The sequence below is a fragment of the Gopherus evgoodei genome, chromosome 2, assembly GCF_007399415.2.
Source record: "Gopherus evgoodei ecotype Sinaloan lineage chromosome 2, rGopEvg1_v1.p, whole genome shotgun sequence".
Lineage (NCBI taxonomy): Eukaryota > Metazoa > Chordata > Testudines > Testudinidae > Gopherus > Gopherus evgoodei.
Genome location: NC_044323.1, coordinates 61,170,077 through 61,194,247, shown reverse-complemented (window position 1 = coordinate 61,194,247; position 24,171 = coordinate 61,170,077). Strand labels below are relative to the sequence as shown.

General features: G+C 46.4%; 1 protein-coding gene across 1 annotated transcript in view; it reads right to left on the bottom strand.

The window, feature by feature from the left end:
* Positions 1–24,171, bottom strand: part of LOC115644953 (serine/threonine-protein kinase 31-like) — a 51,373-nt gene that overhangs the window by 14,495 nt on the left and 12,707 nt on the right. The window contains exons 8-10 of the mRNA XM_030549381.1: positions 22,378–22,573; positions 20,422–20,537; positions 17,715–17,874 (exon numbers count right to left, since the gene is read on the bottom strand). Of these exons, the coding sequence (XP_030405241.1) occupies positions 17,715–17,874; positions 20,422–20,537; positions 22,378–22,573 (472 nt within the window). The remainder of the gene's footprint in view (positions 1–17,714; positions 17,875–20,421; positions 20,538–22,377; positions 22,574–24,171) is intronic.

Genomic DNA, 24,171 nt, shown 5'->3' with positions numbered 1-24,171 from the left:
GGTTTTGGGAAAAAAACCGGGAGGAAAATCTCTTGGTTGACGTGGAAGGCTGAGACCACCTTGGGTAGAAAGGCAGGGTGTGGTCTAAGCTGCACCTTGTCTTTGTGGAAGACCGTGTATGGGGGGTCCACCACAAGGGCTCGGAGTTCCGACACCCGTCTAGCTGAGGTGATAGCTACTAGAAAGGCAGCCTTCCAAGAGAGGTAAAGCAGGGAGCAAGTAGCTAACGGCTCAAAGGGGGGCCCCATGAGCCGGGACAACACCAGGTTAAGATCCCAGGTTGGAGCAGGGGGACGGACGTTAGGGAATAACCGTTCCAGCCCCTTAAGGAATCTCGACACCGTCGGGTGAGAAAAAACGGAGCGACCGTCCGCACCCGGGTGAAAGGTGGAGATAGCTGCCAGATGGACTCGCAACGACGATAAGGCCAGACCATGTTCTTTGAGGGACCAAACATAATCTAAGATTTCGGATACCGAAACTTCCATAGGGCGGAGATTTCTCTCTACGCACCAACAGGAGAAGCGTTTCCATTTTGCCGAATATGTGGCTCTTGTGGATGGTTTCCTGCTGCTCAAGAGCACCTCTCTCACAGGCGTGGAGCAGCGCAGCTCGGAACCAGTTAGCCACGCAGGAGCCACGCCGCTAGGTGCAGCGACTGCAGGTCTGGGTGACAGAGGGACCCGTGGTCCTGGGTAATCAGGTCCGGATGAAGGGGCAGGGGAACTGGGTCGGCTACGGCCAAGTCTAGCAGCATGGTGTACCAGTGCTGTCTGGGCCATGCCGGGGCCACCATGATCACACGAGCCCTGTCTCTGCGCACCTTCAGGAGGACCTTGTGAACCAGAGGGAACGGAGGAAACGCATAGTACAGGTGGGTCGACCACTGGATGAGGAAGGCATCCGCTATCGACCCCGGCTCCCTGCCCTGAAAGGAGCAGAACGCTTGGCACTTCCTGTTCCCCTTGGACGCAAAGAGGTCCACCCGGGGATAACCCCACCTCCGGAAAATGGAGAGAGCGACGTCCGGTCGAAGGGACCACTCGTGTGACAGGAAGGATCTGCTCAATCGATCCGCCAGCGTGTTCCGTACTCCGGGAAGGAAGGAAGCCCTGAGGTGAATGGAGTGGGCTACGCAAAAGTCCCAGAGTCGTATCGCCTCGAGGCACAGGGAGGAGGACCTGGTGCCGCCCTGCTTGTTGATATAATACATGGTCGTCGTGTTGTCCGTGAACACGGCTACACAACGACCCTGAAGCTGATGACAAAACGTTTGGCAAGCAAGGCGGACCGCTCTCAACTCCCTCATGTTGATATGTAGCCCCACCTCCTCCTGGGACCATAGGCCCTGCGTCCGCAGGGTCCCTAGGTGGGCCCCCCAGCCTAGATCTGAGGCATCCGTTGTCAGGGATACCGAGGGCTGAGACGGGTGAAAGGGAAGACCCGCACACAATACGGACTGGTCCACCCACCAGCCGAGGGAATCTAAGACCTTCTGGGGGACTGTGATTAACATGTCTAGCGGTTGCCTTGGTCTGTAATGACTGATAAGCCACAGCTGGAGAGGCCTCATGCGGAGCCGAGCGTAGTCGGTCACAAAAGTGCACGCCGCCATGTGGCCTAACAGGGTCAGACATGTCCTCACTGACGTCAACGGGGCTGACCGCAAGCGTTGAACGATCGCCGCCATGGTCTGGAACCGCTGCCGAGGCAGCGAGGCCCTGCCCACAGTGGCGTCCAGGACGGCCCCGATAAATTCCACCTTCTGAGTGGGCCTCAGGGTGGACTTGTCCGTGTTTATCAAGAGGCCCAGACTCGCAAACATGCCGGTGATCACGCGGACATGGCTGTACACCTGCTGTTCCGACGTGCCCCGAATCAACCAATCGTCCAGATAAGGGAACACGTGGACACGGTTGCGCCGAAGATGCGCCACGACAACTGCCATGCATTTTGTAAACACCCTCGGGGCCGTGGACAGGCCAAACGGGAGGACCGCAAATTGATAATGACGAGCCCCCACAACGAAGCGGAGGAAGCGTCTGTGGCGTGGCCAAATGGCAACGTGGAAATACGCGTCCTGCATGTCGAGGGCGGCGTACCAGTCTCCCGGATCCAGGGATGGAATAATGGTCCCCAGGGATACCATGCGGAACTTCAACTTCACGAGGTATTTGTTGAGTTCTCGCAGGTCGAGGATAGGCCTGAGGCCCCCCTTGGCCTTGGGGATCAGAAAATAGCGGGAATAAAACCCCTTGCCTTTCTCGTTTTCGGGAACCGCCTCTATAGCTCCTTTGCTGAGGAGCGTCTGCACCTCCTGCCGAAGGAATTGCTCGTGAGAGGGGTCCCTGAAGAGGGACGAGGAAGGAGGGCGGGAAGGAGGGAACGAAACAAACTGCAGGCGGTACCCCGTCTGCACCACGCTCAAGACCCAGCGGTCCGATGTTATTTGGGACCACGCCGGGAGGAAAAACGAAAGGCGGTTGGAAAACGGAGGGGAAGGATCCGTAGGGGAAACTGTTACTGCGCCCTCGAGCGCACCTTCAAAATGAAGGCTTAGGACCAGGCGGGGGTTTTGAGGAGCCTTGGTTCTGCCCCCCTTGGTTCCCCGACTGCCTGCGCCTCCCGTTCCTGCCGCGGCGCCTGTAAGGGTCCTGCCGCTGGCGGAACTGGGAAAACGGCCGACGGTGCTGCTGTTGTTGCGGCCTAAAGGGTCTACGCTGTGTCACGGGGGTGTGCATCCCGAGGGACCGCGCAATGACCCGGTTGTCCTTTAAACTCTTAAGTCTGGGGTCTGTCTTATCGGAAAACAGGCCCTGGCCTTCGAAAGGAAGGTCCTGTATCGTGTGCTGGAGCTCTGGCGGAAGGCCGGAAACCTGCAACCAGGAGATGCGACGCATCGTAACTCCTGACGCGAGGGTACGGGCAGCCGAGTCCGCAGCGTCCAAGGAGGCTTGCAAGGCCGTGCGCGCGACCTTCTTGCCTTCGTCCAAGATGGCCGTGAACTCTTGGCGAGCATCCTGTGGCAGCAGCTCCTTAAATTTGTCCACTGCCACCCAGGAGTTAAAGGCGTATCTGCTCAGCAGGGCCTGTTGGTTAGAGACCCTGAGCTGCAGCGCCCCAGCCGAATACACCTTACGGCCAAGGAGGTCCATCCGCCTGGCTTCTCTGGATTTGGGGGCCGGAGCCTCCTGGCCGTGACGCTCCCTATCGTTCACCGATTGCACTACCAGTGAACCGGGAGTCGGGTGAACATGTAAATATTCGTACCCCTTAGAAGGGGCCATGTACTTCCTCTCGACTCCTTTCGCTGTCGGAGGGATGGAGGCCGGGGACTGCCAGATAGTATTGGCATTGGCCTGAATGGTCCGTATAAACGGCAGGGCGACCCTGGTGGGAGCATCGGAAGAGAGGATGGTGACAATTGGGTCCTCTATCTCCGAGACCTCCTCTGCCTGCAGACTCAGGTTTTGAGCCAATCGCCTGAGGAGGTCCTGGTGCGCCCTGAGATCCAGCGGGGGGGGACTGTTGGAGGAGGTACCCGCCACCGCCTCATCCGGGGAGGAGGATGATGAGACCCCAGGCACAATAGTGTCCAACTGAGGGTCTTCCTCAGCCCTCGCCTCTGTCTCCGGAGCCGCAGCGGAGTCCTGCTGTTTGGACCCTTCGTCCCCTTCCGGGGAGGGAGGGGGGCGAGACAAAGAGGCTTCAGGGGCCCTACGCTCCGCAGTCGCCGGCCTAGCAGGGAGCTGCTGGGGGCCCTGGGCCTGATGGTACGCCCAGGGTGTCCAGAATCCCCACTGTGGGGGGCCTTGGTCCTGCAGCGGCGGATCAGCAAACAGCGCCGCCTGCCGGTCGGTGCCCAGCGCGTAGCCGCTGTCCGTCTGGGAGGACACGGACGGCTGCCTGGAGGGCCACGGCGGGGCCGACCCTGGATGGTACGGGTCTGCGCGGGCCGGCACGGAGGATCGTCTCGGTGCCGGGGACCGGTGCCGGGAGTCATAACGGTGCCGGGATCGGGACCGGGATCTGTCACGGTGCCGGGCGCTGCTTCGGGACCGGGATCTGTCACGGTGCCGGGCGCTGCTTCGGGACCGGGATCTGTCACGGTGCCGGGCGCTGCTTCGGGACCGGGATCTGTCACGGTGCCGGGCGCCGCTTCGGTACCGGGACCTACTACCAGCTCGGTGCCGGGAGATCGACCGGGACCGGGACCTGCCACCAGCTCGGTGCCGGGAGATCGACCGGGACCTGCCACCAGCTCGGTGCCGGGAGGTCGACCGGTGCGGCGAGTAGCGTCGGGACCTGCTCCTGGAGTCGCGGTGCCGGTGTCGACTGGAGCCTGACCGCGACCGTCTCGATGCCGACCGGTGCCGCGAGTGCGACCGGTACCGCTGAGGGGAGCGGTGCCGGGACTGCGAGCGGCGTCGGGATCTGGAGCGCCCAAGACGTCGGGGCCTGGATGGCGAACGACTGTCCGTGGGCGGTGCCGACATCATGGGCTTGCCTCTGGACGTGACCCGCACCGGAGGAACCGGGGGTGGCAGCCGAGTAGGCTCCGTCAGGGCAATAAGGTCCCGAGCCGAGGCGAAGGTCTCCGGAGTGGATGGGACCATTATCTCAACCCCAGATCTCATGGGGGAGCTCGGCGGCACCGGACTCAACAGACCCGCCGGCCCGGAGTCAACGGTGCTGACGGTGCCGGCGGCGCCGCGGCCGATGTCGAGGCCGGGCGTTCAAGCCGGGTCTGCCTGGCCGGAGTATTAGACTTCGACGGCCTAGGCTCTGATTCCGGTGCCGGAGAAGGTCGGTGCCGAGGAGTCTTCTCGGTGCCGGAGCGATCCGGTGCCGGTGCCGAAACCACGGTCTGCGAAGTCGACGGGTCAAGTGCCGCCTCCATTAGGAGAGTTCGGAGCCTCTGATCCCTCTCCTTTTTTGTCCTCGGCTTAAAAGCCTTACAGATGCGGCACTTGTCAGATCTGTGCGATTCCCCGAGGCACTTCAGGCACGCTTCGTGGGGATCGCTGGTAGGCATGGGCTTCTTGCAGGCCGCACACTGCTTGAAGCCTGGCGAAACAGGCATGAGCCTGGCGCCCGGTGCCGGGAAGGGCTAAGCCCCCGGCAAGAAACTACTTAACAGCTATTTACTAAACTATCTACTTAACAATACTAATTAACAACTATATAGAACTAGAGATAAGCGATAAACAAGCGATAGAAACTAGGAGAGCTAGGGACGTGGAGGACAGCTATGCCGCGCTCCACAGTTCCAACGACCGACACGGCGGTAAGAAGGAACTGAGGAGCGGGCGGGCCGGCAGGGATATATATTGGGCGCCATGGCGGCGCCACTCCAGGGGGCGACCTGCCGGCCCACTGGAGTTGCTAGGGTAAAAAGTTTCCGACGAACGTGCACGCGCGGCGCGCACACCTAACTGGAATGGATGTGAGCAATCACTCGAAGAAGAACATAATATTTCTTCTCTGCCCAATTTGAGGTTGGGAGTGTGGGAGAAGAAGAAGCAATTTGCCACACAGCCTTGACCAGTCCCATCACAGCCTAACTGATGGGTAAGGCCATCTTGGAGGGAGCTGCTGCAGCCAGGATACCAATAAGGCTGTGTGATGTCTCTTTAAACTCCTCAATTTCCAGACCCAGCTACCCACTTCAAAAAGGTCCTGATGGGCCCTGAAATCGCCCTGCAGAAGCAGGGTACTGGGTCCCGTTGACAGCCTCATCTGGAGAAAATGAGGAGGCTTGCACTGGAGGAGATGCTCCTTTTTCTTCCTCAGCCTCAACGATGTCCACTTGAGCCATCTCCTGAACATCAGCACTGGAGTCGGGGTCTGGTGTCGAGCAAGAAGGAGCAGTAGTCCGCTTCTCAGAAGCCACCGAGTAGGACTGATGGGAGGGAGCATCTGATGCCAGGGGAACCTCCCAAGGGTTCCAGTAAGGCCACTATCAGTGGTGGAGGGGGGAGAAGTATCCAAGTCTGGTGGTACATACGCTGGGTACCGGTGCTGAGTCTTAGGCTGCACATAAGGTTCCCCTTTGGATTCAGAATAGTCCTCTCTCTGAGAACATGGCGGAGCAGTACCAATTCTGCCACCGTGCGGTGCCAGGGTCTGTGGACTGACGGTAGACTGGAGATGGTTGGGACACTGGGATCAGGGTCAGTTTTCCTCTAGAGGGTGCCAGGAAAGAACCCAACATCCCTTGTTCCTTCCTGCTTCCAGACATTGGAGCTGGAGCTGTCCCAATGGAGCTGGAGGGACTGGAAGAGAAAGTAGGTCCCTTGCCACTTGGAAAGCCTCCAGCATCAATGGAACAATCAGACCACTGGTGCCATGGTGGCTTCCAGGTATCAGCAGAGGGTCCCACACCGGACTCACTCTAGGCAAGAGTTGACAGTGCCATCGTGGGCCCAGGAGTGGAAGAGTGGCCCAGCACGGGTCTCCCTGTGCTGCCTTTCCCCTGATTGTCTTTCTTCTGCACTGACAAGTGCTCAGTCAGTGCGCTGCTTTTTGTGCTTCTTCCTTGGTACCCAAGTGAACAGTGCCAGGAAGAGCTCGGTGCCAAGGAACACTTCGCACCAACGCCAAAGTGCTCGGTGCTGAATCAGAGCAGCTCAACTGTGAGAGGAGCTTCCCTGAGGATAGTTTTCAGCCTAATGTGTCTGTTTTAGTGCTGGGTCTGAAGTCATGGCAGTTCTGGCACTTGTCCTTCACGTGAGTTTCCCCAAAGCACTTCGAGCAGCTGGAGTATGGGTCACTTATGAGCACAGGTTTGCCACACGAGGCACAAGGTTTGAAGTCCAGAGACTGGGATATACCTGGCCTCTTGTGCGAAGGAGTCCCTCAGATAACAAGAGCTATCTGTTTTCATTAACTATGTACACTAATACTAATTATAAAACTATATATGCTAAACTAAGATAGCTAAGAACGATGAGTTAGAGTCCGAAAACCACTAAGAAGAAAACCTTACCGAAGGAAGAAGGGTCGGTTGTTTCACCAACTGTCATGGGCGGTAAAAAGGAATCGAGAGGGTGCGTGGACAGCAACATCCCTTATGAGTATGAGTGTGTGGCTCCAGAGGGCACACAGCGTGCACACACCTAACACGGAATGGACATGAGGAAGCACTCCAAGGAGAATGAAACAGAAGGCAGGGGCTGAAAAGGTAGTCTAAGTAATAGCATCCATGATTTGGTTTAGATCACAAGGAGTTACTCTGAATGTCCTGATTAGAGATGCTGGTCTCAAGTAGCATTTGACATGTGCATGAGATTAATTTAATCATTACTTCTTATCTCTTAGAAAATCAAGATTGTTGAAATGTTTTGAGAGCACATTTGCTGTAAGGCATAGAGTCAACCCCTCCTGCAAATATTCTCAGATCAGAAAGAATTTAGTTGATCTCTGCTAGATGCGTTTTTTCCCAGCACCATGAACTGAGCTTTGACCAGATCTTGTTATATTCAGAATTTGTAAAAAAAATTTCCCCTTGAAGCAATCAAGGTACCAATCTCCCTCTTTTTAAATTGCTTCTGTTCAATATTTATACTTTTGAACCATAGTCTCCTTGGACACTGATATCTTAGAGGACCTTCCAGTTAAGTCTTCACAAACAGGAAGATTCGCAGACTCCAAGGCCAGAAGGAACAACTGTGATCATCTAGTCCTGGGGCCCTTCAGAAATTAATATGCAACTCCTTGCATAGGCACCGACTCCGGGGCTAGAGCTACAGGCGTAAACTTTCCAATGTGCTTGGGAAGTGCTCACTGCTCTACCCCTGGCTCTACACAGGCCCTGCCTCCACTCCACCCCTTCCCGCCGCCTCCTCTGCAGTGCCCTTGCTCCTCCCCCCTCCCTCCTAGAGCCTCCTGCACGCCATGAAAGAGCTGATCGGGAGGTGCGGGGAGGGAGCAGGAGGTGCTGATCGGCAGGGCTGTTGGTGGGTGGGAGGCGCTGGGAGCGGGGTGGGGGAGCTGATGGTGGGCTGCTGAAGTATTACTGTGGCTCTTTGGCAACGTACTTTGGTAAATTCTGGCTCCTGCGTAGGCTCAGGTTGGCCACCCCTGATCTAGTCTGACCTCCTGTATAACACAGGCGATAGCAATTCCCTCAAGTAATTCCTAGATCATAACTTTTAGAAAAACACCCAATCTTCAATTTAAATTGATCAATGATGGAAAATCCACCATGACCCTTGATAAGTTGTTCCAATGTTAATTATTCTCATCTTTAAAAATGTATGCCTTATTTCCAGTCTGAATTTGTCTAGCTTCAACTTCAAGCCATTCATCATATAATACTTTCACTACTAGACTGAAGAACCCATTATTAAATATTTGCCCCCCATGTACATACTTATAGACTATCATCAAGTCACCTTGTAACCTTTTCTTTGGTAAGATGAACAGATTGAGCTTCTTAAGTCTCTCACTATAAGGCATGTTTTCTAAGCCTTTAGTTATTCTGTTGGCTCTTCACTGAACTCTCTCAAATGTATCAACACCGTTTTTCAAAAGTGGACACCAGAACTGGACAAGTATTCCAGCAACAGTCATACATTTGACAAATACAGATGTAAAATAATATCTCGACTCCTACTCAAGATTCCCGTTTATGCATCCAAGGACTGCATGAGACCTTTTGGTCACAACATCGCACTGGGAGCTCATGTTCAGGGACCCCCCTCCCCCGCAATTTTTTTTCCCAGAGTCACTGATTCCCAGCATAGAGTCTCCCATTTGTTCCTAGCTGTATTCATTTAGCTATATTAAAATGCATATTTTCTGCTTTTGCTCCGCTTATCACGTGATTCGGATCACTGTGTGTTAGTAACCAGTCCTCTTCATTATTTACCACTCCCCCAGTTTTTTGGTCATCTGCAAACTTGATCAGTGATGATTTTGTTTTCTTCTAGAGCACTAATAAAAATGTTAAATAGCACAGGGCCAAGAACTGAATCCTACAAAACCCCACTAGAAAACACCCATTCGATGAGGATTCCCTGTTTGTAATGACATTTTGAGACATATCAGCTAGATAGTTTTTAATCCATTTAATGTGTGCCATATTTATTTTATCTCCTTCTAGTTTTTTTAAATCAAAATATCACATAGTACCAAGTCAAATACCTTACAGAAATCTAAATATATTACAGCAACACTATTGCTTTTATCAATCAAACTTATAATCTCATCAAAAAAAAGATATCAAGTTAGTTTGACAGGATCTATTTTTCATAAACCCATGTTGATTGGCATTAATCGTAGTACCGTTCTTTAATTCTCTGTTAATAGAGACCCTTATCAGCTGCTCCATTATCTTGCCCAAGATCAATGTCTGACTGACAGGAGTATAATTACCTGAGTTGTCACCTTTGCCCTTTTTAAATATTGGCACAAGAGGACCTTTCTTCCAGTCTCCTGAAACTTCCCCAGTGTTTCAAGACTTACTGAAAATCGACATTAACAATCCAGTGAACTCCTCAGCCAGCTCTTTAAAAACTCTTGGATGCAAGTTATTCAGACCACCTCGTTTGAAAATGTATAAAATTTAGTAATTGCTGTTTAATATCTTCCTGAGATACTAATGGAATGGAGAGAGTGTTATTATGTAATATAACTACATCATCTGTTTTGTCCCTATAAACAGAAATATTTATTGAACACATCTCTCTCTTCTGCATTATTATTGATAATTCTACCATACACATCTAGTAATGGACCAGTACCATTGTCTGCATTCTTTTTGTTCCTACTATACTTTTAAAAATTCTTTAGTGACCTTAACCCTGCTGCCCATAGATGCAGCAAGGGATGCAAGAACAGCTCCATCATTTCTGAGAAACAAGATTTCTGTGGAAAATGGGGACTATCAGAATGATAAATACCCATTCCCAACCACTTCTTCACCCTCCAGGAGAGAGGGGGAGAGACTGGGTAGCAACAGTGAGAAAGCCAGAAAGGGCCTGTCTGCTTTTTGTTGCTTTCTCATTTTCCTTCTTGTTGCCTAGGTGATGAGAGGTCTTCATTGTCTTTGTCTTCAATGCACTGGAGTCAGAAAACAAGGAGGACCTCCCAAAAGTGAGAGATGGTAAAAACTTCCTAGCAAGAAGAAATAAAGGGAAGAAAATTCTGGAGCCAAACTGACAGTTTAGTAGGTTTTTTCCTTCCAGAATCTGTAGTTTGGGAGGAACGTGGTCTGGAAAACTGCCCGCTGCTATTTGCCAAAATGCAGGGCAATTTTCCAGAAGAGAGAGTTAAGCCCCCACGTGGTAACTGACAGGACTGGTTCTGCCAACAAAAACTGTAGGCAAGAGGGAAACCTCACTGTAGAAACGGATAGGGCAGATAACAAAGAAACACAGATAAGAAAGAATATAAGTATTAAATGGGGAAATTCAGTGTGTAACTCAATGGTACATTTGTAGCATTCCCTCAAAATAATAAACTTGCATACTTGTCAAAAATTAAGAATTAGGATTAAAATAATTCCATCAGGTGCCACATCAGCAGAAGTGTAAAAGATTTTTCCATTGGGCTAGTAGACATATGAATGTAAAACCAAACCACAGCTTTCCAAACCTGCTGTAAAAACACATTACCATTCTGTACAAAAGGTGCTGGAGCCAATATTTTTAAAAAGATAACTAGTATGCTACACGTACTTATAGGTTGGATAGTGTGACATCAATCATGGGCAAAATCACGGAAAGGCAGATATGGGACACAATCAATTAAGAATTAAAGGATGGTAACATAATTAATGTCAATCAACATGGTTTCATGGAAAATAGGCGTCAAACAAACTTGATATCACTTTTTGAAAAGACTGAACGTTTGGTTGATAAAAATAATTGTTACATAATATAGAAGTTTTCAATATAAGGTATTTGACAATGTTTAAGTTGGGGAATACTGACTCAAAGTAGAGAGGTGGTATTGTCACTTCATACAGCACTAATGAGGCCATTACTGCTATACAATGTGTAAGTTCTGGAGCCCATATTTTTTAAAAAAGCTATTGACAAAATAGAAAGTTCAGAAAGTAGCTCCAAGAAGAACAAAATCTGGAAAACCTATGTTATGGTAAGAAACTAAAGAGCTCAATGGCTGGAAGCTGAAGGTAGACAACAAAACAGACAAAAAAATTAACAATGGTTACCACTGGGGAACAACTTACATAGGAATGAGGTACATTCTCCATCACCTGAAGTTTTAAAATCATGATAGCATGTCTTGCTATGGCTCGTTGTACAGGTCAGACAAGGTGATCATAATGGTCTCTTCTGGCCTTCTATTTACAAGCTTTAACCCTAGGGAGCACTGCTGTCCCTAATCATTACAAGCATCACTGATATCCAACTGGATATGAAATATCGTATAGGCTTTATATTGTTTTGCCCTCAAACAAATGAGCTCATTCTTACAGAACACTTATATAATAATGCAAAATGTCAGGTAAATTTACAAACAGAAACACTCCTTGCCCTGAAGAACCTGCAATCCAAAACAGACAATTCTAAGAAAACACAAAATAATTCCTCAAAACATCAAGACTGCAGAGCAAAAGGTGTAACTATATTGAGGATAAAACCAGATTAAGAAAAGCATCAGATAGTACTCTGGACTAGTGCCGACGAATCTAAGAACACAAGAGTTGCCACATTGGGTTAGACCGTGGTCCATCTTGTCCAGTATCCTGTATCCAACAGTGGGCAAAATGAGAGCTTCAGAAATGGACAATCATAGAATGATCCACTCTTTGTCTTCCACTCTTGGCTTCTGATAGTCAGAGCTTTAGGGTCGCCCTGAGCATTGGGTGGCATGCCTGACTTGGCTCAGAGCCATTGACGGACCTTTCCTCCATAAACTTCTCCAGTACATTTTTGAACCCAGTTATACTTTTTGGCTTTCACAACATCACCTGGTAACAAGTTCCAAAGGTTAGCTGTACATTGTGCGAAAAAGTACTTCTTGTTTGTACTAAACCTGCTGCCTATTAATTTCTTCCAATCACCTCTGGTTTTTGTATTGTGGGAAAGGGTAAACACCACTTTTTCTATTCACTTTTTCCACATTATTCATGATTTTATAGACCACTATCATATCATCCCTTACATGTTTCTCTTCTAAATTGAACAACCCTAAACTTTTTAGTCTCCCCTTACATATCCTTGATCATAAATTCGCTTCCCTTCTCTAAACCTTTGCCAGTTCCAATATGTATTTGAGTTGGGGCGACCAGAACCGGACACAATATTCAGTGTGGGTGTACCATCAATGATGATATATTTGGTTTTATTGTCTATCCCTTTCCTAATAATTCCTAACATACTGTTAGGCTTTTTGACCTCTGGGGCCGACTGAACACAAGTTTTCTGAAATCTATCCAGGATGATTCCAAGATCTACTTTTTAGGTGGTAAAAAGTAATTTAGAACCTAGCATTAAGGATAAGATTTTGTCAAGGATTCCATGACTTTTAGAGACTGCTGTGACATTTTCTGCCTCAGCCTTGGGCCTAGAGCTCTCAGCCGCTGGGGGTATGTGGAAGGGAGACTGGAGCTCTCAAGCTCCGCTGCGGGGGCCCCAAAGCTCTGAGCTGCCAGAGTTTGTGCTCCTTCGTATTTACCTCATTGGAATTTGACTTCCAAATTTTAAAGGATTCCTTTTTTGCCTCTAACAACCTCCATCACTCTACTGTTTAGCCAGTCCTTTTTGATTTGGGGTGTATATTTACTTTGAGCCTCTATTATGGTGTTTTTAAGTAGTCTTCATGCTGCTTGCAGGCATGATACCCTTGTGACTGTTCTTTTTAATATTCCATTTAACTGACATCCTCATTCTTGTGTGGCTCCTATTTTTAAAAGTTAAATATTACTGTGATGCAGGGTTTTTTTTATTTCTCCCACCCATGATAATGAGTAAGTCTGAGAAACCAACAAACGGTTCAAGACCAACAGTGTTAGGATCCCCAAAATGTCTACCATTTAATTGGTCGCTTGTGCCTGTTCACTTGCACCAGAGGCAAAACCCACCAAATTAGAGACTTTCCACATGGAGCACTAAGTGCAGAGATGTAATTCTCAAGTCCCATTAGGAAAGGGCAGACCTTCATAGTGTACATAACCCCAGTCTAGATAATAAACAGGGTCAAGAACTTGCCAAACTGCATCTAGATGCGTGTCTCATTATTCCATATCAGGTCTGCTTTACCTTATACTTATACTTACTGTACAGGCTCAAAAGTCACCCACTGCAGGCTGTACACATAAAAATCATAAGAATCTAGTTAAACCAGTCTAAGAAAACTGGGGGAAGTAAAGATGCTGAGAGTTAAGATCATATTATGTCATTTGCCCTGCATCTAGCACTATATTCCTCATGCAAACCAGTGCTGTATTGGGTTTACTTGTTCATGTGTTATTTACACTGTTACGTGCCTGCCCCCCCACGGCCCCAAAAAAGATCCTTGCCTCAAAGATCTTACAAACTAATTAGAGATTAGAGACAAGATAAAGTACCACATAGCAGAGAAGGTAGAGAAGGAAGAATTGAGGAAATATCAATAATGTTCCTAAGGCTAGTGCATAGCATGAAGGAGCTAATAAAAACTGTTTTAATGAGTTAAATGGACCGAATAAGAAAGTAGACATAATCAACAAATTTTCTGTCCATTGCCTATTTGGGCTCACTGGGTTTTTGTACATTTCATTTCAAACTGCCTATGGAACTAAAACCATCAGAGAATTTTGCAGACAAATATTTCTCAAACTTTGAGATCTGTTCAACTGTAGATAGATTAAAAGTCAACATTTACATCAACATTACTTAGATGTATGTAATGATGACTAGGTGCATATTAATCAACCTTTGAGGTGCACGTCTTGTACTTTCATCAACCCAATACATGTGTTTATTAACCAACACTCTATGGAGTGTGTTATTCCACTTACACATGGATTTTAAATTTAGGTAATTCATTAGAAAAGGTCTTAATACCACTATGTCCTTTAAAAACAGGACAGCTTTTGTTAAAAACAATAAGATTTTTTTTATTTAAGAAAGGTGGTTTGGGTATTGAGTCACTACAACTCAAATTCTTTCTTCTACACTTCCCAAAGACATCAGGGGTACTTGCCACAAATTCCACTGGAGCAGCAAAATATTCTGCCTCTAGCTGCTGCCAGGTCACCTGGGTAATTGGTGTCTAAATTAATTCTTCAGGTTGCTCCAAGCCTGAACACACACTTTCCCATTTGTATGTCCTCTGCTCTTCTCAGGCCTGCCTGTCTCCTGACAGTATTACCTGTCTATTCGACTTTTCCTCTTCATGCTACTTGTAACACCGCCTCGGCAACTCTTGTTCTCCTTAATGCATAGTCAGAGCACTCAAACAAGATTCCAAACAAGATGATAGCTAGATTCTATGTAATTAGAGACACATCAGATCAAACATGACCCAATGTACAGCTTTGTAAAAAGAAACTTTTTACTGGTGTGTAGCATTTGTCATATTGTTAGCCATCCACAACAAGCAGGGAGCGGAACCCCAATGCTATGCCATACCAATTAGAACGAATCAGGATTTAAAAAAATTTGCCATGTGAAGAGATCTTCACTTCATGATGTTTATCATGTAACAATTCTATGTGCTGTAACAGACTACTATAAAACCTCTTTACAGAAAACTAAAGGCTTGTTGCAGATAGTTCCAATCTTATCCAATTATCTCACAGAGAACAAACATGTCGAGACTAGAAGGATTCTCTTCACATATCAGGTCACTTCACCACTTCTAGCATTTGCTCAGCTTATTTTTCTAAGTGATTTTTCCATAAATGAGTTGTAGCAAAAATCAGGAGTGGTAAGAGAGGGAGACTTTAAATTAATTCTGCAGATCACTCAAGTGCTGGTTTCACTCTTAGCCTGGATCTTTGTTTTATATGTCCTCTGTTGCTCAAATTTGATTAACCCATGTGTCTCAAAAAGTTTCCAACTGCTGCTGCTTCATCTGGGATGAACGATGTTCCAAAGGAAAAAAGTCATTAAAATGAATTCTTAAGACTGTTCTAGGCCTGTAAGTTTCTTCTTTCTCTTTGTTCTTTGCTGCTACTTAAACAACTTTGGATATCAAAGCCCTGGCAACCTGCCTATTTCTCTTCCTTACTGACCACCTCTCTATAAACAAATTATAACATGCTCATTTGTTTTACTGTTAAACTATGTGTTCGTAGTGGGTGTTACTCATGCAGAGTGAAGTTAAATATTTTTTAAAACAAATCTCTTTATGTTGTTTACAATTAACCTACTGGATCATTAAAAACTGAAAATTTAAAAATATCAGTTTCTTTTTTACTATTGTTTAGTGTTAATACTTCTCATGCATGGTGAGGAAAATAGACCTGTTTCACTTCTATTAACAGTCTATTTCATGAGCTAATGCATCAGTATAATTCCACAGTGCTTGGGAAGTAAACAGTCTTACTTAAAATGCTTATTCTTAAATTTAGGAAAAAATTAATGACACATTGTCTATTGGTCTCACATTTCATAAGAAAAAATTATATTTTCTAGCAATAAGTCCTCGGGGTTCACTTTATCTGCAGAACTACTGAACTTGGCCTTAGTGACAGTTCCAGGTAGGAAGGTTACACAGAAAGGGACAAATATATTAATAACAAAAGTTACTTTGCACTTATGATACTCTTAACTTGCTCTGTAAAGTCCTTTGAGATTGATGGATAAAGCTATATTACAGCATTCTCCATATAAAAAACTCAAGACTCCTTGCAAACATTATTTTAGCCTCTACAGTAGAATTAAGAGGTAGGTAAACATTACAGAACATGCAGCAGCACAAGCCAGCACCGAAGAGGCAGCCTGTTATAGAAGCCTACAGAAGCCACCACTTGGGAGCGCAAGCAGGGAAAACTAGCAAACGTGTGCATACATTGGAGGGGAGAGGAATGCTGTGGGGATAATGGTTCCTTCCCTAGGGTAACTTTGGAGAAGTACCTGAGGTAGAAGCAGCTTCCCGCTAGCAGAAGTATAATCCCCTCATCTTTGTCCCCAAAACACATACACCCCATTGATTTCTCTTGCTGGTCCCAAGGACTCCACAGGACACTAGTTTCAATCACTCCCCTCTCTGATTTCTCCCAATGCTGGAGCCATACATGGGTGACATGGAGATGGGGATCCCCCTTTCTCACAGGCTGAGACCCTGCCCTGTCCATTAATCACCCATAAAGCACATAACTTCCCTGACTCAGGATGGCTCCAATCAAGTTAACTGACGTAAAGAGGCTGCCAATGGCTACGCTGGGTGGCATGCTCTCTCCTACACTAGACCACCACACCCATTTCTGTATAGTTAACACTTTTCTCCCTACCACAGAGAGGGAGCACAGAGCTCTCCTGTATTTAGCATACTGTCTCAGACTATTTGTGGGGTGTGACAGAGAAAGAATTTCCAACATTAAAGTTGAAACTAGTTTCCTGTTACAACAACAAAAAAGAGCCCTGAGCCTAGAAAGGAGTGTGTTTTGATGGTGCAACCAAAGACAGCAAACAGCACAGAGTGGATCCCATAAGATTGCCAGCCATCTCAGAACTTCCAGGGTGGTCTTAAGGTCTCGTGGGATTTGAAGCCATAAGGTCTCATGGGATTTGGCACAAGATTCGCAGCCATGATAGGATCCCCGTGCTCAGGGCCACTTCTGTTTGCTGGTTTCTAGCACTCAACCCACGTTCCCTCCCTTATCTAGGTTGCTGTGGACTGTGCTCGTCGCCACTTTGGAGCTAGGAAGGAATCTTTCTGCATACCACAAACTGGCCAAGACTGGTGAGGTTTTCTCACCTTCCTCACAATGCCCAAAAATCAACCCCTGATTTTCAGCCATAGGGCTGGGATTCTCCCCATCCCGGAGGGCACAGTTTGGAACTGTTGGAAAGACATTTACTTGCTGCAACTTCTGGCAGATACCCAGTGCAGGAACTTGCATATTTAGGCTCCAGATCCAAAAAGGTAACATAGGGGCCTCCCAAGGGCATCTCCTTATGAGACGGGGCATGTGTCTAACCTCCATGGGGGAAGTGCAAACCAGGAGCTGGGATATTACCCCAGTGGGACTGCCCCATCAATGTGCTTGATAGCAATGTTGGCTGGGGTGAAGAGAGGTGCCAAGGTCCTCTCTTGCCTCAACCACCAAAGGGGGCATGCTAGAGCGTGAGTGGAGGCACACAGAACTTCTTAGTTTGATGACTGGGTCCCTCTGTAGTGGGAGCCCCCAAAACAGGCAAAAGACCAATGGGGTGCAAGTGACTGCACTGGACTGTCCCCTTATGGGAACCTTTGAAGTAATGAGACTAACAAAGATGCAATCTCATTAAAACCTGTACCCCATGTCCTCCTCGCCTTCTGAGCAGGGAGCATACCAATAACCCTCAAATGCCATTTTCTGATGGCTCTGAATGCCCAATCGCCGAATTTAAATCGGGAGTGTCAAAAGTTGAATCTTCTTTAAAATGAAGTGAACAATTCAAATCTTTCATTTCTGGAAAATACTGCAGTTACCCAAGGCAAGGTAGATTCTTCCATTCTCTATTCATGATACTAGAGTTCACTTTATAAGACTAATGTACTCTGTCAACAGGCTATAAATTACAGCTCTGAGAAAAAAACATCCAACCCACCACATTTCTGCACAACTGAATCATCTCCTGAGCCAAGTTATATTCTGCCCAAATCTTCTCCAACTTTTCCAAGGAAGATGGAGCAATGAGACATCTTTCAGTAACCTCCTTTACAGCTCTGAAGAGGTCATCTCCAAAATGAACATTCATATGTGAACACCTGAGTGGTGAGGAGAGAAAGAATTAAACAAGAATATTTAGCTGGAAAACACTTTTCTTCATAGCTTGAAACAATATTACTCAATAGTGGTGCACATAATTGTTTTTAAAAACCTGCCACATGATTTAATTTCATATCCAATGACAGTGAGTCAAGTGAAATTTCTGCTGTCCCTGCAGGTATTCTTACCCAATCCCATCTCAAAAAAGAAGATAATTAAATGGCATGACATCTGTCAGCAAGTAACAATATTGCAGGAAGTAACAGCTATATCTGAATATTCAATAGCATAACAGGCTACACTTGGGTTGTCTCGCTTGCTTTGAACTTTCTCATTCCCTCCCTTTATATTTTGTCTATTTATTTTTCTTAGATTTGTTTTTTTTCTACCTCAGGACACCTCTCTCTTTGAAAAGCTCATCCATTTTCTCTCTTAAACACTCTAGAGCAACTTTCTTCTCACTAGAATTGATGGTCACTTCTCTCTTAGGGCTTGTCTACATCAGAAAGTTGCAGCGCTGGTGAGGGAGTTACAGCGCTGCAACTTTGAGAGTGTCCACATCTGCAGGGCATCACCAGCGCTGCAACTCCCTGTTTGCAGCGCTGGCCGTACTCCCGTTTTGTCTCGGGTGTAGAGGATCCAGCGCTGGTGATCCAGCGCTGGTAATGCAATGTAGACACTCACCAGCGCTTTTCTTGACCTCCGTGGAAGGAGGAAGCCTCTGGTAATCAAGCTGGTTTCCTTTCCCGGTTTGCTCTCTCGGTCCCGGAGCCAGCCAGCAAACCGCAGGGAAGGAGACCTGCTTGCTCGGGGTTCCGGGACCGAGAGAGCAAACCGGGAACGCCGCGGTTTGCTCTCTCGATCCCGGAGCCAGCCAGCAAACCGCGGGGAAGGAGACCTGCTTGCTCGGGGTTCCGGGACCGAGAGAGCAAACCGGGAACGCCGCGGTTTGCTCTCTCGGTCCCGGAGCCAGCCAGCAAACCGCGGGGAAGGAGACCTGCTTGCTCGGGGTTCCGGGACCGAGAGAGCAAACCGGGAAAGGAAACCAGCTTCGCCGCGGTTTGCTCTCTCGGTCCCGGAACCCCGAGCAAGCAGGTCTCCTTCCCCGCGGTTTGCTGGCTGGCTCCGGGACCGAGAGAGCAAACCGCGGCGTTCCCGGTTTGCTCTCTCGGTCCCGGAACCCCGAGCAAGCAGGTCTCCTTCCCCGCGGTTTGCTGGCTGGCTCCGGGACCGAGAGAGCAAACCGCGGCGTTCCCGGTTTGCTCTCTCGGTCCCGGAACCCCGAGCAAGCAGGTCTCCTTCCCTGCGGTTTGCTGGCTGGCTCCGGGACCGAGAGAGCAAACCGGGAAAGGAAACCAGCTTCGCCGCGGTTTGCTCTCTCGGTCCCGGAACCCCGAGCAAGCAGGTCTCCTTCCCCGCGGTTTGCTGGCTGGCTCCGGGACCGAGAGAGCAAACCGCGGCGTTCCCGGTTTGCTCTCTCGGTCCCGGAACCCCCCTTGAAGCCGCCCAACAGCGCTGCAGTGTGGCCACATCTAACACCACTTGCAGCGCTGGTTGCTGTAAGTGTGGCCACTCTGCAGCGCTGGCCCTATACAGCTGTACTAATACAGCTGTAACAACCAGCGCTGCAAAATTTTAGATGTAGACATGGCCTTAGACTTCTCCCAACACAGCCCCTTTCCATAGCTGCCCTATACTGCTTCATTTTGTTTCACTTTGCAACTCACAACACAACAAAAAGGCAACACAAAGAGGGAACCACAGGAAAGACTTGTGTCTACACAGCAATCAAAGGTGTGATCGCAGCACACACGGCCATACCTGAGCTAGCTCTGATCTAGCTAGCTTGAATAACAATAGCAGCATGTGCTCTAAAAAGCCCACTCCAGATAGGGCGTGTGTAATCTGAATGGCTAGCCAATGATCAGCAGTGAAAGTACTTCACTGTGCCCATACTTTTGAACAACTTTTATAAGAAACTACCTGCCTCAAAGCAGCGAAGAGTCCTTTGGCACCTTATAGACTAACAGATGTATTGGAGCATGAGCTTCTGTGGGTGAATACCCATTTCGAAGGATGCATCCCACAAAAGCTCATGCTCCAATACCTCTGTTAGTCTATAAGGTGTCACAGGACTCTCTGCTGCTTTTACAGATCCAGACTAACACGGCTACTCCTCTGATACTTGATACCTGCCTCAAGATACTAAATAAGAATTTCAAGCTGTTTGCTACAATGGTTAGAAAGAAATACAAAGATACAAACTAAACTCTTCAGATCTATCCAACCAACACTGGAAGGCAGGAACTAGTCTACCACCTTGACAGCTGGACATGAAAGCTGCAGATTTCAGTCAAGGATTGTAGTAGCAAGTCAAAAAGACTTCTCTATGCCTTTTCATGTTAGTTTTGTTAAAAGGAAACTAGCAGAATAAAATAATGACTACAAAAATTAAAACTGACTGAGAGAACAAATAGCATGCAGTCCTTTTAAAAGAAACAAATACATCAGTGGTAATTTGGTACAGTTAAAAAACTTGTACATACCTAACGTTTTTCAGAACCTCAATCTGGGCAGCCAAACTTCTCATTTTAGTTCCTACATACGTTTGCAGAGTTTTCCCCAAATGTTTAAGAGTTTCCTTAGATGTTTCCTTTTCTTCCTGCATTATTGATTTTTTTGGCGGGCGGGAGAGAGGTGGTGACAAAGGACATAAACAATGGTTAAATTGTTAGCCTAGAATACTAAAGCACGGCATTATTGAGATTTTTAAACTAGAAATTAAATACAGACAAGCCTGTGCCCAGCACAGACAAAATGGCTATATATGGTCATGCAACCTGGCGGATAAAAATCATGATTTTAAAAAAATTATATTTTTGTATTTAAATATTGGTAGTTCTTTACTTCCTTCCCCTTTTAGTCTTAAATTGTTGAGGGGGGATGCTTTGTACTTCTTTCATTCCCTAACTGTTAGCAGAGTTTCAGATTTTATTGAGATTTTCCTCCCACTAAGAAATTTTACACTTAAAATGCTCATCGATGCTGAAAAAAACAAGTCTAGGACCTAATTAGCATCTTTACTGTCAGAACACCACAAATGCAAACACCAATTGATAAGCAAATACCCTATGCTATATCTGCAATCAAACACCACTCTTCCAATATACTTCCACAAATCAATAAAAATAAAAACTCATACCAGGCTACACTCCTTGATCAGGGTTTGCAGTCAACTGGACTTGTGCTCATAAATCACTTAGGTGCTTTTAAAAATCCCATGCAGGCTCCTAAATCCATGTTTTGGCACCTAACTTTAGCCTATTTTTGAAAACTTCGGTGCATGTGTATTTAAAGAGTTCAAAACAACTTTCCATAGTTAACACAGAAATTTTGTTTTGAAGGGTCAAAGGCTGTCTGTAAGAGTACAGTTTTTAATAAAAGCAATTTAGCCCTGGACGCTGCAAATACTTATGCTCATTAAACCTAAAGTCAACAGGAACATTTGTGAGTAAATTACATACTTGCTTAACTATTAGCAGGATCAGGTCCTTTAGATTCAGTATTTATTTATTTATTTATTGCTTATACCAAATCAAAGATACTCTACTAGGAGTTCCATTTAGAACAAACAGCATATATAGTTGAGTTCATATTAAATTTTAATCTAAAGTTGCAATAATAATCATTTTCCAATTAGTTTTAGAAAGCCTCAAACTGATATAAATCAAGAGGATTTTTTAAAATCAGTTATCTAAATTGCTCCACCAAGCATGCACCCACGGGAAAGGAAGCGGAGGGAAGGCCTGTCTTAAGTGCTATGTCACAATCTTTTCATGTTATGCATGATTAATACAAGAAAAAGACACTCAACCTTTCAGCTTAGCAAGTGAGAAGAAAACCAATAAAACTCTCAGAAGGCAGAGATTCTATCTCCTTTAAAAGAGCTCGTCTGTACTTTAGGCGTTCAAATAACTTCACTTACGTGCTACTGGCTGCCACCTTGTTTGTTAAGGGGTATGTGTACACTGCAGTTAGACACTCCCAGCTGGCCCACGCTAGATGACTCAGGCTTCCAGGGCTCAGGCTCAGAGGCTGTTTAATTTTGGTGTGGACACTGGGCTTGGGCCAAACATCTACACCACAGTTAAACCCCTTATCCCAAGCCAGGGTCAGCTGGTATCATGGGTTCTTAACTGCAGTGCAGATATACCCAAGGTTACTCCAACTTACCTGGAATTACAACAATTTGATTGTATCCTTCAGAGGACAGAAGCACTGGTGACAACTTTTGCATACTGATCAGTCATGGATAGATGAGGCAAGAACAGCTGCCCTCCTAAAGAGGGCAATTCACCACAGGATATGGCACTGCTACTGGGCAGCAAAGCTGGTTCTGAACATTCCTGCTCCCTCCCACTTGAACTCCAAGTCCTGAGTTCTCCTCCCTGTCTGTTTCAGACTGCAAGGGCACCAGGAGAATCTCCCTCACTTTCACATACCTGCACTTGATGGTTCAGGTATGCAATTGTCGATTCTAGTTCTTTATAATTTTGGAGGAGAATTTGATTCTCTTTCTGGAGAACCTCTTTCTCGTTTCTGAGCTTTTCATTCTCTTCAATCAGTTTCTGATCCTGTTTTATTTTTGCCAAACTGATGTTTGACCCTATATTAAAGTCACGAGCCATCAATTTTTCCCTATTAAAAATAAATGAATATTAAACAGAATCAAGATGCTTATTTTATAATGGTACGACAATTCTTTAATCATGACTGTCAAGAACATCTTAGTCATACAGATCAAGAATAGAAATCTATTGTATAAGCAATTATACATGATTAAGTTATGCCACATTTCTTTAGAAGTGTGACCTTCCCACGTTGGTCTTCAAACAGATTTGTATACAACCTCTTTGCGCCTCGGTTTCCTTCATCGGCATACGTACACAAAACTTCACTAAATAAAGGTTGCGATATTCAGAGAATTATTAAAAACAGTCATGGGAATGGGTGAAAGTAGAAAGCTAGGATCTCCTTGCTGCCAGGAGGTGCACATTTCCCTAGGCCAGTCTGGACATTATGGAGGACAATGCTGCTGCAGCAGGAAGGAAGAAAGAATGAATTGTTTACCAGACCCTGAGCTTCTCTAAAATTTAGGAAACAGTCCTGGCTACTTCAAAGCAAGTCAGGGATGAAGCCGTTTACTATCAATCTAATTGAGCTGCATTCCAAATTATGGTCCCAACAAACATCAATGTGAACAAACATCCTGGTGATCCAGAATGGGATCTTGCAAAAATATAACATGGGGGAAGTCATGCTTTCAGATGCATCAGTGATGGGCTCTCTATAAAATTCCTAAATAGACAGAAGAGATCAGGAAAATACGTACAGCCAGTGAAGTTCAAATATATATATGTTTTTAGAAGATGTTTACTTATTCTGCTGCCTAACGTTTCCAGTTGCTCAGCAGCATCTTTTATCACCCACATTCCCCTTCTTCAGCAAATTGTAGCCCTGGAAACTCTAGATACCATGAGTGTCTTTTTAAAAGATTTGTGACCACCATTACCACCTCTTGTCACTGTAAGCACAAGTACTTCCAGTTGTAAGACTTAACTTTATTTCATCTGAGCATAGCTTTAGTACTCCCCTCCCCAACAGACAAAAGATATTCTTTTATACTCTGCATTTTCGGACAGTGAATTTTTTTTTAATAGAGATAAATTAACATGAACTGACTGAATCAGGTAAGCTCCAGCACAAGTAACCAATATGCTCTATCATAAGGTGAAAACAACATGTCTGAGTGCGTACTTATCTAATGCATATCTGTGTTGTCTCTTTTGCAAAATTATTGCAGGGACCAATGCCTTGCAACTTCAATCCTCGACTAAACCTTCCACATCATCTTCTCCCTTACCTTGGAACCACTGTCCCAACTTTCATCAGTGTTTCTAGACTCTCCCACATCTCTTAAAAGCCAGGCCCCAAGCTCTTCCAAGAGCAGGAGGGAGGGAAAAAACAAACATTCTTCAGAAAGTTAATATCTAGAGAATTAGCTGTGCTCTCACTGCATGACCCTCTCTCTCTCTCTCTCTGTTACACAAGTGCGAAGATGAATAAAATAGTAAAGACAAGAGTAATAACACTAAAGAGAATAAAAGCTCAAATGAAATGACTCAGAGCAGAAACCATCTTTAATAAGAAAGACAAGTTTCAGCTAGAAAAAAACAATAATTAAGAGAATCGGGCAAAGATTTCAAAAGTGTCCAGTGATTTTGGATGACCAACTT